This window comes from Pristiophorus japonicus, chromosome 11 (assembly GCF_044704955.1).
Source record: "Pristiophorus japonicus isolate sPriJap1 chromosome 11, sPriJap1.hap1, whole genome shotgun sequence".
In the NCBI taxonomy this organism is placed as follows: Eukaryota; Metazoa; Chordata; class Chondrichthyes; family Pristiophoridae; genus Pristiophorus; species Pristiophorus japonicus.
This window is the reverse complement of record NC_091987.1, coordinates 81,088,245-81,105,542: the sequence shown is the minus strand read 5'-3', so window position 1 is coordinate 81,105,542 and position 17,298 is coordinate 81,088,245. Positions and strand designations below refer to the sequence as shown.

The window sequence follows — 17,298 nt, the reverse complement described above, 5'->3', positions numbered from 1 at the left end:
AAACTGGGCAAAGCGCACCCCTAATTCTTCATCCTCCGACCCTGTATCATCAGAGGATTCAGAATCCGTATCTATTCCTTGGTCGTATCTTCGGGTTTGCGCTTTTAATTTATCCAAACATGGGTACCCTGGGAATTTGACCGATACGTTTTCCTTTTCCGATTACTGTCTCTTGACCTAATGATTTTTTCCATTCTTTAAGATCTTTAACTTCCATTTCCGACTTTTCAAGTTCAAGTCTTTTCTGTCGCAGCTGTGCACAAACAGCTTGCAATTGGTCCTTTGTACTGGTCAGTTCTCAATCATGTTGGGAACGCATTATAATTTCATTCCACTTTTGGATCTGTCCCATAACGGCTAGGGACCATCTAGTTTGCTCTTTATTTTTCATATGGATCGTTTTTCCCCAGACCCTTTTAATCTCGTCCAAGGACCATTGTCCTTTGGAGGTACCGTATTTTTGTTCAAGCTTAATACAGGTTTTAGATAAGTTGAATTGTTTCTAAATGTATTCTTTCAACTGTTGGAGGATTTCATCTATCGAAACCTCAGCTGGTGCCCGCCCACCTTTAACAGTTGTCGGCAATTCTTTGCTCTTATCTCCTGCTGCCATAATACTGATTTCTTTACTGGGGTCCTGAGTCGTAGGCTTTCCAGCCGATCAGTGGGTCGGTGATTAATTAACTAATACACCGCCAAAGTTAGACGTCTATGGGACCTCGAGCCGACTACCAACCGGAGAGTTCGCAAACCGGAGGCTTTCGGAATCGCGTAGAAGGAGAGGCGAATTTAGACTTTTGACCGAGGACTTTTATAAAGAGGAGTCCTTACCTCAGTATGTAGGTCCGATGTCCAAAATTCAGTTTCTTCCCTCAGCGATCGTGTTCGTGACGCCAAAATTGTTAGATCTCTTAATTCCCAATGAAATACGAACTCCGATTGCAGTTTTAATGAAACTTTATTCTGGCAGCAGCAACAAGTTTCTGGCTTTAAGCCAGGCCGTTGTCCTTCTAAGACCACATGGCCAAAAAGGCTGTTTTTATACCTGGTTCAATTTACAGAAAAGAACTCGCCTTCTTTGACCTTATTGGCTCAATTGATAGTGTGTTAACCTTTAATTGGCTCGCTATCCAAAGTCCTAAAATGTCAAGTTGATTGATGACTTCATGCAATGTGGTCTGTGTTTTCTCAAAAGCTGCAGCCAGGCTGCAGAGCTTGAATTCTCTATCAACTTCTTAAATGTCCCTTCCTCTGTCTGTACCTAGTAACTCCGAAGACGGCTCCACAATATTTTTCAATGGTAGTTAGTCCTCCATCTTCAAGTGGTAGGCCAAAGATTTGTGCAAGTGATTCGTCCCATGGTGAGTTCCTGATTTCTCTCGTGTATAGACAAAAATGAGAAGTGAAGCAGTTGCCCATAAAAATAGACAATGAGCAGACCAAGCCACCGAGACTCCTTGCATGTATCTTGGTATCAATGGTCGGTTACACAGTACCATTGGCAGAGACCTCAGGCTAGGTTAGCCAGCTACCCTCAGTCAAAGATGGATGTATGGAGTGGAATGACTTAACCAAAGTGATGAAAGTAATTCATTTTTAAATGTGCTGACATTTTTAATGATTTTTCCCTTTCAATATTCCCTATCTCAAAATTACTTTTCAATTTCTGCAGATCTAACAAAGGAGAAGATGCCATGTAAACAGGATAAGAAAAAACAGCCACTAAAGACGGACGCTTTTGTTAGTGGAGTCAACTACAGCAGCTCAGAAACTGAGCAGGCGTGCAGTATTTCACCACAAGTGCAAACTACATCTGCTATCCCAGCATTCTTCAGTTTAGCTGCTTTGGCAGAGGTTGCGGCAATGGAGAATGCGCACAGGTGAGGTGACGAATAAGATATTGGCACTTTATAAAAGAATACTCAGTGAGTAACTGCAGTGTAGTTGTTTTAATCTTAGGAAGACAAATTGCTTGCAAATTTTGAAGATTTCACTAATAAATTGGACAAAAATCAGGTTCCATTGTTGAACCATTCAATACTAACAACGCAAGATGCTTTTTAAAAAAAAAATCTAGTTCATCACAGTGATGTTCCCCACAGTAATTTTTTTTAAATGTCTATGTATTGCAGTATATTTAGTACCATTCCATTGGTTATTTGCCTATACGATATGGAGTCGATTTTCTAGCCTTCCTCTTTGATGGGTGGTGGACAGGAGCATTGTTCTAAGTACCATATAGAAGAGCATCCAGGAGGGCGCTGAGCACCTCGAGTCTCGTCGCCAGGAGCACGCGGCAAGCCAGACTCCCCATCCACCATTTCCTTCAACCACTGTTTGCCCCACCTGTTACAGACTAATTCCTGCATTGGACTGTACAGCCACCTGAAAACTCACTTTTATAGTGGAAGCAAGTCCTCGATTTCGAGGGACTTCCTATGATGATGATGACCCAAAGTGCACAGGAGAACTGATATTTCCTCCACGGGAAACAGCTCTAAATACCTCTTAATATTTTGGGGGTGGTGGGAAAAAGTTGAAGTGGCAACTTACTGTCCAGTTTTTGACTTGCCCATAGGACCCTTGAGATCCCCCGGTTAGTGGGGTCCAGGCGAAGGCCAAAGCGCCCGGTTTCACTGGGCAGTCCTGTCCCAGGAAAACAATGCAAGAGGCTGAGACCCTTCCAGCTTGCCCATCTCCGTTGACCTTTGGGCCTGAAGAAATGGGTATTCCTTGGGGGCAAAGGTCATAAACTGCATCTTGTATCTATAATGTATTTAAAACTCTTGCAACTGTGAGCATTTCCTGTGAACTTTGTCCATTGTTATTATTTCTACCTCTGCTTCCAAAATTGCCATAAGTTTTGCTGCTTAAGGAATAAGAATAGAAATCCAAAGTATTATATAATATTAGTCTGCATGGAGAGACCAGATAAATTGGGATTGTTCTCCTTAGAGCAGAGAAGGTTATGGGGAGAATCAATAGAGGTGTGCAAAATTATGAGGGAGTAAATAAAGAGAGACTGTTTCCACTGGCAGGACAGAGGACATAGATTTAAGATAATTGGCAAAAGGAGATGAGGATTTTTTGATGTCGCAAGTAGTTCTGATCTACAATACTCTGCCTGAAAGGTGGTGGAAGCAGATTTAATAATATGTAAAAGGGAATTGGATACATACTTGAAAAGGAAACGTTTTCAGGGCTATGGGGAAAGAGCTGGGGAGTTGGTCTAAATGGATTGCTCTTTCAAAAAGCCGGCACAGGCACAATGGGCCAAATGGCTTCCTTCTATGATGTATGATAACAATGGGGACAGAATGTTTGACTGACAGTTCTGTTAAAGCCAGGCTATTTTTGCATACCTGTCTCTATATTTCCTAAAACAAGAAATGTTTATTTCCAGTTACTACCCTCGTTTGTTTCCCAACTAAAATTTAACTAGCAGATTCAGATTTCAGAAATTCAGTCTTGGTAGTGTCCATGCAGTGTTTGTTTGCACCATCTAGTGGTAAGGTTTGGGTACAAAATAACTGCATTATTTAGAATACTTTACTGTAAGTGTAATCTGCTTTTATTTGAATACAGAAAGCTTGTCAGTAGATGAGCAATTGCAAATCCCCAGGAAAATCTGGGCCTTAAAGTGCTGACAGTGAAGGTATCTTGGTCGCCAATGCATGTATCTGTTGTATTCATTCTCGTTGCTTCTTTCATCTGCAGAGGTCAGCGTGCAGTTTCTCTGAACCACGATGGACAGCCCAAGGAAATGGCACAAACCCCAGTACTTATCTCCTGTGCAGACCAATAATGCATTATTACTTTGTTTCCCTACAAAGTCAGAAACACAGGAGATGGGTCAGTAAGGCCTGATATTGACTGCATTGTGGGTGTCTCACCCTTCCATGGCTGGGTTCCTCGCAGAACAGCCAGGAGACACTGGCTCAGCAGAGCCCCACGGACAGGCTCAGAATTTGAGCATCAAACATTCACGAATGGGGCTAAACCAGTTTACTTCAGCTTTTGCTCCCTATCTGAAGACAACCTGGTTATATAAAAAAAAAGCTGTTACACAGAACAACTGCCCATGAAACCTGTTGGCAATTCTTGCAGCTGCACGCTACGTGATGAGAGTGTGAGCTACTCAAGTTTGCTGCAACTTCTAGCTTTTCTCAAGTAACACTGATGCACTGTGCTAGTGACTAGATATTGTCAACCTCTCTTTTTTTCCTTTTTTTTAAAAGCACATTATGATTTGAGTTTCACAGAAACTGTTTAATCATGAACTTCTGCCTGATCACTGAGATGATGTGATAGGAAAAAATATTATTGAAAATTCTTTACATTTGCCCATTACATTAAGATATTTTATTTCAACGACACCATTATTTAGTTGAAAATCTCTCTTAATCTGTAGTTGAGTTTAATAGCACAATCTGTCTCTGTACAGATGGTACCATGTTTTTTTTACACACACACAATCTTTTTGCTTGTTTGTATTTTCCATGATGACTTAAAACCTATTATTTTTGCTTTCTCTTGCTAAACCTCACTGACCCTGCATTGGGCCAGTTTACTGGACATGACTGTTTTCCAATATACTGTTAAGATGTGTAAAGTAATTTGCTTATTTTTAAGCAATTAGGCACTAATAGTGGCAGAAATCCTGCAAAGCTTTTTAGGTCCCAACTGTTGCACTGCTGTGTTTTTTACAGTGAATGATTATTATGATGGTTGTAGGGTTACTAATTCAGCAAATTACTGAGGAGATATTCAGGTTTTATTTCAGGTTGCAGAAGTATATCAGCACAAAGAAAATAAAGTCTTCTGTCAGACCAACAGCTAGAATTACTGATGTTTAGTACTGCTTAGCTTGAATGCAAAATATTTTTCTTCCCATATTGGTTGAAGATCATGTTACCAGAATGGAAAATAACTGGGGACTGTAAAGGAGGTTTCAAAGCAGTTGCACAAATTTGAGGGGTAGTAATCAGCTCGCAGTTAAACACAGTCCTTGTGCTGTTCAGTGAAGTCACAGTAATACAACATTAGTTGTTGTCTGTTCATCATGGTTATTAGCTCAACATCCTTGATGACAACAAATGCCAGATATTGACTGTGCAAGAATAAGTCTATTTTTTGAGAAACCTGCAGGGTTATTCAGTGTACTGTATGTATTATATCCATTTTTTAGTAGCAGCACAGAAAGGAAAAGTACATGATGTTCACATCAGAGATGTTTTGCTCTTTTAGAAGATTGTGACTGGAGTTTGCAATAAAAAAACTGTTAAATACCATGAAATGGCACAGTTATAATGAAACCTGTATTAGATGCTCCTGTCTGAACTAAACATGACTCCAAGAATAAGATATTAACATACTCTTATTTATTAGAAGTCCTAATCTTAAATATAACATTTCCTGGTAAATTGGTCATATTCATAGCAGGTTTAATTTGTAATGTTAAACTTTTGGCAACCATATTCAACTTCACAATTAAGATTGATGGCCAGAAAAATGGAATTACTTAATCCAGAAGGGCGGAACAGTAGTACAGAAGAACGTTGCCTGCATGAGATAGTCTTTTTGAGTTCTAAATTTATTTATAGTTTAAGATATACTGTACATACACTTTTTTTTTAATGTAACCTCTGTGATGACAGGAATAGATTCATTCAAAACTCCTCGCTTTGAATTCCAGCCTTGACTATCAGATGAATTTGCTTTTTTACCCTCAGTGGATAAGCTTGAGTTGGCATCATCATCATAGGCAGTCTCTCGGAATCGAGGAAGACTTGCTTCCACTCTTAGCATGAGTTCTTAGGTGGCTGTACAGTCCAATACGAGAACCACAGTCTCTGTCACAGGTAGGGCAGATAGTCGCTGAGGGAAAGGGTGGGCAGGGAGCCTGGTTTGCCGCACGCTCCTTCCGCTGCCTGCGCTTGATTTCTGCATGCTCTCGGCGACGATACTCGAGGAGTTCAGCGCCCTCCTTAATGCACTTCCACCACTTAGGGCGGTCTATGGCCAAGGACTCCCAGGTGTCAGTGGGGATGTCGCACTTTATCAGGGAGGCTTTGAGGGTGTCCTTGTAACGTTTTCTCTGCCCGCCTTTGGCTCGTTTGCCGTGGACAAGTTCCGAGTAGAGCGCTTGCTTTGGGAGTCTCGTGTCTGGCATGCAAACTGTGTGCCCTGTCTAGCGGAGCTGAACAAGTGTGGTCAATGTTTCAATGCTGGGGATGTTGGCCTGGACGAGGACGCTAATGTTTGTGTGTCTGTCCTCCCAGGGGATTTGCAGGATCTTGCGGAGACATAGCTGGTGGTATTTCTCCAGAACTACTGGATAGACACTTTGAATATATGTAGTGCTTGCCCCAAAGAAGAAGAAAATAGAAATAGCATGGTGGCAATATTAATCATATTGAGGATTTTAAAAACTGACGTAGACAGGTTTTCATTATGACTTTATGGGTAAGATGCTAAGTGGTACAGATCCCAGTTCTGATTTGTGATCTTGTGCTGCAATAGTTGACCTCACTGGTGGTTCTACATTTATTCTCAGCACAGCAGAGAGCATCAGCCACGATACCTGTACCTGATAGATGTCCGGCAATCCTCCCTACCACCTGCCGCCGAAAATGTATACATACGGGCACCAGAAGAGACCAGAATTGAGCTCAACTGTGTTGGCTTCACAGTGAAATTGCCCATCAGCATTCACATGAAGAATGACCATGATGGGGGGAGGGGTGGCAATAGGGCTGCAATCATATGTAGAACCATACATCAGCATAAACTATTACCATCAGGAGAGCAAAAGGAGGAATTTTTAGGATAACACATTGACCGAAGTGTGCAGAACAAAGAAACCTGGATAGATCTGGGTGCATGATTTCAGATTGGGTAAACATTTACTTCAGTGTGTGAAGAAACTTCTACGCATGGGGTTTGCATCTTTTTATTATTGGAGACTTGCAAACTAATACAGGTTTCACTGCAATGTTGTGCCAATTTACAGTTCATACTTCAGCTTTGAGTACAGTAGAGCGGAGCAAATAAAACCATCAGCTGGATCCAAACTGTGTCCAGGAACGTAGAACTGATGCATTCAACTTCCTGAATCTCCAGATATCATTCAGAGAATGAACCTGCCAAGTTCTTTGACAAAATTGTGTATAGTTTTGGCTGGGCATGTGCAAACCCTCAGGTGACTCACAGGACCCGTCCTTGCACATCATTATCACTGGGTAAAGGTGGGTGAACTTGCCTCCATTCTGTTCCTTACTTAGTCTACCCATTTAGAACTCCCAGGTGAAAAATGACTGAATTGGCGATTCAGATTTCAATCCCAAAATAGGCATTTGGGCCTGAAGAAAGTTGTGGCTGCATTATTGATGTGCTTTATTTTGAAGCTTTGGTCTTCACTGCTGACTGCCAGGAAATGAGTGCACATGTCTTAACAAAACAATATGAAACATGTAAACCAAAAATCCTTTCCCTGACTTGTGTCTGAAGTTCACCATTAATTTATCCAGCAACTGATGCTGCAGAGCACAGATTATAATTAGACATAAAATTGCTGTTTTCATTTACAAAAGGATTTTGAAACTTTCTGTTTACACTTGTTGGACTGTAAGATTAACATTGAGTTAATTAAAGTTAGTTAAAGGAGGAATCAGGGTTAAACTAAACTGTACAGTTAAGCAAAAAATGGTCTTTGCTCATTAAATAAAAGTGGCATATTGTGACTTTTATAGCCATAACCTTTGTAGAATTAATTGGAGTAAGACTGCATTGTACTCAACTTCTGGAAGATGGGTAGGACAGTTTCTCAATTGGTTTGGGGTTTGCACATCTCTTTCACTGGCTTAACAAGTAAAGACTGCAACATCCCATCCTGGTAACATGATCCTTTTGTGACTGTTTTATACAATATTTCATTTACTCTTTGTCACTCTAGCTGTAAAAGAACATTTTGTTAAAGTTTTGTGCAATTGTCATCCTTTGCTTGTCATTAGAAATAACGTCTTTTCCTCGTCGTAGAAACCAGCTTTTGCCCAAAGTCTAGCTAATATTTAAAGATGGAAAAAATACACAAGTTACTGTATTTAAATGTTCACAATGCTTTTTCACAAAAGTGGAGTATGAGAAAAATGTCTACATTTTATGCCTGACCAAGTAGAATACAATTCAATGTATTTTTGCATTTATTTTTGTTTCCTTTACCATTAAGTGACATTTCCATGACATTGACAGGTGGGATATGGAGTTTAGCTGTGATCTCCTTTCTTTGAATTATAACAAAAGAGTGTGACTATTTTGAAGTATAGCTTATTGCACTTGATATCACTTTTTAGCATGTGAAAAGACCCCAAGATTTGGTCACCAACATAGATATGTGTGAGTTTTTAAAATCAGTTATCCTGGTGCTTATTATGGGAGTGTGCCCATTTGCTTACACTGAAGAGCATTAACATTCATGGATGAGGAGAGTGGACAACACGGAGAATTGATCATTCATATGCATGTACTACTGCTTCTGTTTTCACTGCTATAAATTATTGTGTCAGAAGCAGTGAGAACAGCAAGAGTTATCACAGAGAATTTACTATTCTTTCTGCTGTTACGCAGAAATGGACAGGAAGATGGATATTGTTGGGTTTCAGGAATGACTCGCTGTTTATTTTCCTTTTTCAAAATGGTAGCAGACTCTTAAATTTTGCCCTTGCACATATTTGAATGGAGACACCATGTGAGACTTGGAAACGATAGATAAGATCTGTGCCAGAAATTTCCTTGAGGCTGCTCCTGCTCCAATGCCATAACTTTAGGGAGTTTGACAGAAACCCGGTATAAGCATGTAAACAAGGTTCTGCTGAAGGGCAGGAGAAGCCCCTTAGAAATTCTCACAGTGGAAATTTAATAAACAGGAGATTAACCCTTTGGGCACTCAATGTTCACTACTGTTTTTAAAAAGTATCATTTTGACCTTATGGCATTTGGTTTATTGAAGTATTAATGTTGAATATAACAATTGGACAAAGTGTCCATGGAACATTTATATATTAGGATTGTTTAACTATAACCAGACATTATATTATTTTGATGAAAATATGCATGCCCCATCATTAAGAGTTAAGCTAATAGGTGGATGCAAGGGTGATTACTACAGGGAAAATTCCTATTGTAATATCCCTGTTAAATGTGTGGCAATAATAATGGTTTATGTAAGACTTCTAAATTGTTCCACCCACTGGAGTTGCTGTGATTGACAGTGCTACTAACCTGCTATAATGGCCCATGGATCTGCATTTGACACCCGGTATTACAAGTTACACTATTAGTTATACGATGTTGAATTTTCACAGAATAAACCAATAAGATGCACTAACCCAAGCATTACAACATATAGGGTAATCTCCTACCATCTAATGAAGAAATTAGTTGTCTAACTGTTCATTTACAAATGATCTATTCGATTAAAGGAAGCAAATTTTCTAACTATCTACAGGAAACCTGCTGTTTTTCAAAGGGTTCAGAATGTCTGTTTTCACACTCCTTTTTTTTAATACATTGGTTAGAGGTGAAGGAAATTATTGGCAAGATAGTTATCAAAATTACCCAGTAATATATTGTTTTTTATAAGAATATACTGGGTAATCATTGAAGAACAACTAAATCAAACTGTAGCTGTTGGTGAGATGATGGGTGTGATAAAGAGCCAGTTTTGATTGCGCCCAACTGATACTGTGCCTGTTAATTGGTAATAGAACTGTGAGCAGGAAGTTCTTTTTAACAGCATTCCCTGGTGGCCTGAGAATTCTGTCACAATTTGATATCTCTTTTAATGTAACTTTCTTTAGAGTCATTTGGAAACACTTAAAAACAATGCCAGTTACGGCTGGTTAGCAATGCCCATGCTACTGTCAAATCTTGCTCGTCAAAAAAGAAGTTTAAAGTATCATTGAAGTGCTCACTAATACACACTGACCATTATTGCAAGAGACTTAGTAAAAGAAAAACACCTAACAGATCCATCTGCTCCTAAAAAAATATATTATTCTGTATGGAAATAGTTCAGGCAGTTATAGCCTGATTTATACAGAAAGGATTTGTCTAATCCTTGATGAGATTTACTTACAAAGCACCATCCAAATAATTTATGCTAGTGACTTTTAATTGGGGCTTTTAGTATTAGGAAATGCAGTAACTGATCATTCACTGTAGCCCCTGAATAAATGGATTACTATCGCTTTTTCCATTGAGAGTGCAATGGGTGTGACATTTCTAAGAATGCCGTTGTGTGTATTTAGAGTTTTTTTCTCTTGTATTGATGCAGAAAAGAGGGAAAACAATATAGCAGTCTTAAATGCATCACTCCATATCCTACATACATAGACTGGAAATTTGACTAATTCTGATTGTAAACAGTTATCCCAGTTAATTTTGTTTCAGACCAAGTTGACAAGTTACTCGGTTAACGAAAGATGGACTTGAGAACCCTTGTCACATAAATAAGTAATTGCTGAGCTGAGAGTTAATAAGTTTATCATTAAACAATACCCTATAAATAGTGACTGAAACAGCAACAAATTATTACTGCCAAGTAATTAATGTTTCATTCAGACAAGTGAACCTGGGATGTTGATCTACACTTTCATTGTGGTTGAGAATAAATTTCCTGACTCAGATCTAACATGCACATTTTTTTTTATTGTAGATGTTTATTTTAAATAAAGTTAGAATTTTAACAGAATGGATAATATAACTTGGAAAAAAAGATTTTTGTTTACGTACTATAGTTAGGCATATTTAACAAACTCAAAATATGCAGTGTATTCTAGGAGACACTTTTATTTGGCCTTAAAAATGTTTAGGATGGTATTTAACTTTTTTTTGAATTGGAGTTGAAAACAAAGACAGCTTTACAAAAGTTAAACTTGTTTTATCGTGTGATGTCTTATTTATAAGTGCTGCAGTAACACCTTGTAGCCAAAGAGATCATTCGTAACAGCATTTCTTAGATATTTGATTCTGAATTGAGAGAAAGTTTAATATTTGGAAAATATAAATTTGGAAGAAAAGATAACTCTACTGACCCAGTTGTGTGTTCCAGCTGACATGTTTGTGTTTTACCCTTTTGGTCACAGGTTCAAGTCCTGGCCAAAGCAGCAAGACCAGTAGAGCACCCAAATAATGATAGAGAGGATGTACAGTAATAAAACATTGCCTACTAATAGAAGCATGGAATATTGCCTACAAAGGGTTCATAGAGAGCTGAGTGATACATCTGTATTTTTTGACCAAATGTACAATGCAGTTTATTTTATAAATTCAAATTTGTTTTAGGCCAATTAACAAAATGATTCCAGTAGTATATTTTTAAATGGTGGCTCAACAGATCGGCTGAAATATTTAATTTTTTGGGAGGGTGGGTGGGTGGGATGGTGTAATGATGTACAATTGATTTTAATTTTAATACCAAAAATGGAGGGATGTTTCCTGATTCACGAAGTATTAAAGGAATTATATTTCATTAGAATACTTAGTTTGCAGTGGGCAGTCAAAACTGTGTTGACTAGCCTAGCAAACCAACAGTTATCCTTATAAACATCTGAACTGTAGCGTTTGGGCTTTGGTTATGATATTCTGAGACCCCCACTTGTTTCATACCAACAGTGGTTTATACATTCTTGTAATTGTCATTTTTTTCCAATTAAAAATTGAAATCTCTAATATTTTGAATTAAACAATGTAAATAAGACAGCAAAGTGGGAATTAAGATGCCATAAGATGCTTAAAAATTAATAATTCAGATAATTTGAATTAAGCAACTATGAATTAAGAGTAGACTGTGCAGGTAAAAATGTGTTCAGTTTGTAAAAAAGCAGAGCAAAGTTGCAGTTTAAACTTTACACATCCATAGCATCAGTTGAATGACAATTTACATGTCCATTGTAGTCTTGTCTCTAGCAGTGATTAAATAAATTAATTATGGGCCCCAAATAAACTTTAATTAGATTGTTTCTGTCTTTTTTTTAAAAAGTTTGTTTATAGATTCTCTCTTTGTTTTTTAATTAACATCCACTCTATTGTTTTTGTACTGTTCACATCGTAATTTTTGATTCCAATTAAAGTCTAGATTGGTGGCCTTGTTTAAACAGTGCTATTACCATACCACATTTTGGGTCTTAAATGAAATGCCAACTGCCCAATCTTTACAGATGCATGGAAAGGTGTGGAACACTTCCTTTTGAACATTCATAGCAAGTGAACTTACATTGATGTAGCTCCCGGAGGCTGGAAAGAACCCACTGGCTCACTTTCATTTTATTCTTTGGGTTTATGGTGCAGGGAACTGGGCAACTGCACTAATGAGCCAATGGTTTTGATGTCAACATTATATCAGCAACAGGCTATAATTGTGCAAATGTTCCTCCTTTAATGAGACGGATCACAATCAGTAGTTGTTCAATTCAGTTTTTGGAGGCTTTGATGATCCATATACTTCAAATTGTTTATATCAATAAAATGTAAATAGAGTTTCAGATGTGCAAATGTAACCATTGATACCAGTAGTGTCGCTATGGCAGTGTTTTGGTGGCAAATGATCCATCTACAGTTTGAAAACTCAGGAAGGTGCTGAAACCTCTACTTACATTAATTAGATTCATGTATCAGACACTTTACAACATCACTTAATTCACAAGAGTATCCACATTAGTGATGCAATTACATTGCCCATAATAGGACTGTTTGTTTCTACAGAACCAAAAGTCACAAGCTGAGGCTGACCAGTGTGCTTGTTGTTGCTCAGTCCTGGTTCCTATTATATAAACTTGTTTAACAGCTTTCTTGAGTTATGTTGTTGTCCCAGTCAATGCACTTCCAAAGAGCTGGCTGTTCAGTGACAAGCAATCCTGACATCAAGTGTGAAGAATTGAGATCTATTGCAGCAAGAATTAAGACTTAAAGGCCCTGTGTCGTCTCATGATTTGTTCTGGGTGGACCCATAATGTCTGAAAAGGGCTAATTGTGGTTCCTGTGGCAGTGGCATTTAAAATTATTTGTAGGATCAGTACACTAATAGGCATGCACAGAGCAGAGGTGACGTTGTTGATGCTCAACAACATCATCACTATACTGAAATATTTGCCTTTTTTCTCTTGTTGCAGGCAACAAAGTAGATGACATAGAGCCTTTAGTTGTACAATGTTCAATAGTGTACGACAGTTCAGAACATTAATTGAAAGGGTACATGGTGCGATTGAATGTCATCCTCCGTTTAATCTTGCAGAGTGAATGTGGTTGTAAGCTATTTGGTTAAACACACTTATGGTGACTGGGAGATTGCTGTAGGTTATCATTTTGATGTTCCTAGAAGAGTAATTTCAGTGAAGTATAATTTTGAAAACATGAAGCAAAATTCTTGGTGATATTAGGATATCCCCATCACACGAGAATCAGTTCTTGTTACAGAAGGTGCCTGTGTATATAGCTCCTTTGTATTGCTTTGAGCAGAGTCCCTTATATATTTCTTACTAATATGCTCTGTAGAAATTGAATTCAGAAATTTTACTACTGATAATTAAGAGTTTAAAGCCACTAATTATATAAAAGTTGCATAATTTGACAGATGATCATTTTATATTGCGTACTGTTTATTGCCTGTCTGTTTAGTTTTGTGATTGAAACACAGATTTCCTTTTTCCTCTGTTATAATGCTGTATGCTGCTGCAGTGTTATTCTCTATCATTATTTCCTAGCAGGCAATAAAGCATATTGTATAGTATTATACAAATGAGTGAGATGATTATTTATTAAAAAAATGAAATCTTGATTTACAAAGTCAACCCAAATTTAATTCTAGTTACTGAATTACTTGTGCAGACATTAAAAGAACGTGACTTAATTTACCTTCAACTAATGATTTCGGATGAATGATTGATATAACTTATTATATTTAATGTGTATTTCTCACCAAGGTAAAGGATGACCATGTCAATTTGCATTTGATCACATTGCTGAGCACCTTGGCTCAAGAATTGACTAGGCTATCTGCAATGCAAGTAGGGTTGCCAACCTCCTGGATTGTCTGGGAATCTTCTGGAATTGTGGATTGATCCCCCGAGCACGGCAGTTAGCAGCCCGGGAGAAATGTACTTTGTATTGGCGGTTTGTGTTTGCGTGCTCCTATAGTCCATAGCTGCGCTTCCTGCTCCCACCATGGGAAAAGAGGATTATCAGTGGCTAACAGTGCAGCAAAGTTCACCTTAAAAGAGAAATGAAAGCACCTCACCATCTTCTCTGACTCCCAGACTGATGAGTAGCATGCTGGAAGTGGATGTATAACTTTTTAAAAACTGGGTAAAGTTAGTGTCTTCATTTTAATATGCATTACTTCAGTTCCTCTCAAATGTATTATGCTTCTTTTGATTAGGAAATATCTCAGCCCAGAAATGTCGTAGCTGCTGGGTTTTAAATCCCAAGACATTTTAGATATTTAAATTAATCGATCTAGCTATCTGGTCCGCTGCAGTCTTTTAATGCTATTATATTTTCTTATCTCCAGCCAGCCCTCCAAAGTTTCTATATAAACATTTCAAGCCTACGGAAGCTTTGAGTAAACTACTAAGAGTTGCTGAAAATAGACATCTGCTTTTTAAGAAATGTATCCTGTGCAGTTTATATGTTTATACAGTATTCAGTACAACGGGATCCATTGCAGAGCTGCATGTAATCCTTTGTTGGGTTTACACTACTACTGTAAGCGATGGAGAAAAGTCAAGTCTGTTCCAATACAACTACATTTTAAATGTTAATGCAGCATCTCTGGTGAAATAGAATACACGTCCTATTTTCTTTTTAGGATGAACTTATTTGTTTCTGACATGACTTAAAACTTGTGGAATAATGCAATGTTCAAACAAATAGTCTCAATGATTTCCAAATTAAACATTTTGAGGGTATTAACTTCTAAAAAGAAAATAATTGCAATCATTAACTTCTGTCCATTCATAGTACTGGAGTGAAGATTAAGTCGATGATTAAAATTGAATAATGATTGAGCTTTGATATTGTGCAAACTAGGTAGATCATCTAGGTATTGCTCTTTGCTCTGATGGTGATTGGTCTAGCAGAGAGAAAAAAAGGAAATAGTATTACCCTGCCAAAAGTTAAACAAACTTGTGATCAGCAGAGCAGCTTTTCTTAGGCCTCTGTTTTTAAAGACATAGTTGGCGAACAGGAGTGGGAATCCTTGGCTGCTTTTCTCCCACCCTAACCCAGGGGAGCGGAGGCTAATGTAGCGCCCCCTACCGCCACCCTAACTGTGAGACAAGCTAAACTTTTGTTCCTGGTCTCTCTGGATCAGTTTGTTTGCATATTTACACTGATCGCTTCTTCGTTTGAGCACACAAGAATTAAATTAAGTCTTTACCGTCAACAGGCTGGTCCTGGAGTAGTCATGTGATCAAACGTCAGCTGATCAGATGTCACGTGATCAAATGCCATGTGATCAACCCTGTGAACATGGAATATCCTTTAATGTAGTGAAAACTAGTGAGTGTCAGGGTAAAGAGTTTATACAAACTCCCAAGAATCCATAAACATTGTGGAACCACGTTTTTTTTTTCAAAATAATAAAATCTGTTGTATTCTGATTGTGTATTGCACGAACATGTTACCGGGCCAGACTGCGCTAAATTACATAAATCCGAGCCTCACGGAGCATTTCACAGGGGCTTTTCTGCCGGTTTTGAAACGAAGAGCAAGCGCATGCTTAACTTTCAAAATAAAACATGAATATAATTGTACTTGATATCATTTCCCCAAAGTTGGAACAGAACAATACTTGCAGGAAAACATGAATTACATGCCCTGTTTCCTCCAGCGATAGATGGAGTCGGAATCTGCGGGTTATACATTGGGATCTCTGACCGTTCCAGCTGAAATTTGAACATGTCTCTATTCAGTAAGTGATAGAATTACTGCAGGGCCCCACTGTAATTAACTGCTCTCAGCTGATGCAAGAAGAGAAAGCACCCATCAGCCCCACATTTTAAAGCTGCATTCACTGTCGGCTGAATACAAAGCTACACTTCCAAAGTTTTGTGTAAATGTGCAAAGCGCCATGCTCCAACTGAATGCTCGAAAATGGAGATTACTTAGAATTTACAGCACAGAAACAGGTCATTCAGCCCAACTGTTCTATGCTGATGTTTATGCTCCACACCAGCCTCACCTCACACTGTCAACATATCCTGTCCCTTTCTCCCTCATGTCCTTGTCTAGATTCCACCTAAATTAATCTATGCTATTCGCCTCAACTGCTCCATGTGGTAGCAAGTTCCACATTCTAACCACGCTGGCAAAGAAGTTTTACTGAATTTCTCATTAGATGTATTAGTGACTATCTTAAATTTGTGACCCCTAGTTTTGGATTCCCTCGCAAGTGGTGATTAATGAATTAAGTGCACAAAACTTCATGAAGACCTTGGTCTTTGGTAAATTTAAATCAATGTTAATCTTTAAATCAATGTTAATCTTTATACATTGGTGAGCTGTTTTTTAAAATCAGTTTACATGGTATTAGTAATTATATGACAATCCAAATGCTATACAAGGAAAAACTTAAGAAAAACTAATTTTTAAAATATACACATCAGAAAATGAACATGGAAACACGATTAATCATGTTGAAATGACCAATTACAATTCCCACATATCTCTAAGCTCAGTCCTGACTGTAATGGTACTGTAGATATAGCACAGAGCACAAATGCTGCCTCGTAGGTTTCTGCACTACATTGCTCAGCTGTGCAGGTCTTCCATCTTATTCTAAATGGCTATTTCATTAAATACTTAGGCACATTCCCAGGCCATGAAAGGCGCTATATAAATTCAAGTCCTTCTTTCTAAACTACTGTGATGACACAGTTTATAGATTTGTGACTCTCAACACACAAACAACCCTCATTAAGCCACAAGTCCGTATCATGACAAATGCATCTGTTTTTATTAATACAATTCAACAACAACTTGTATTTATATAGCGCCTTTAACATAGTTAAGCATTCCAAGGCACTTCTCAGGAGTATTATGAGATAAAACAATTTGACACCGAGATGCATAACTAGAAATTTGCACACGTGACCAAAAGCTTGGTTAAGAACATAAGAAATAGGAGCAGAAGTAAGCCACCTGGCCCCTCGAGCCTGCTCCGCCATTTAATAAGATCATGGCTGATCTGATCATGGACTCCGCTCCTCTTCCCTGCCTGCTCTCCATAACCCTTTATTCCGC

General features: G+C 38.2%; 1 protein-coding gene across 4 annotated transcripts in view; it reads left to right on the top strand.

Moving 5' to 3' along the window:
• Positions 1–11,415, top strand: part of LOC139276113 (HMG box transcription factor BBX) — a 260,196-nt gene extending 248,781 nt beyond the window's left edge. For all 4 annotated transcript variants that reach the window (XM_070893622.1, XM_070893623.1, XM_070893624.1 and 1 more), the window contains 2 exons: positions 1,673–1,880; positions 3,718–11,415. In XM_070893622.1, the coding sequence (XP_070749723.1) occupies positions 1,673–1,880; positions 3,718–3,805 (296 nt within the window). In that variant the 3' untranslated portion in view covers positions 3,806–11,415. The remainder of the gene's footprint in view (positions 1–1,672; positions 1,881–3,717) is intronic.
• Positions 11,416–17,298: the final 5,883 nt, after the last annotated feature.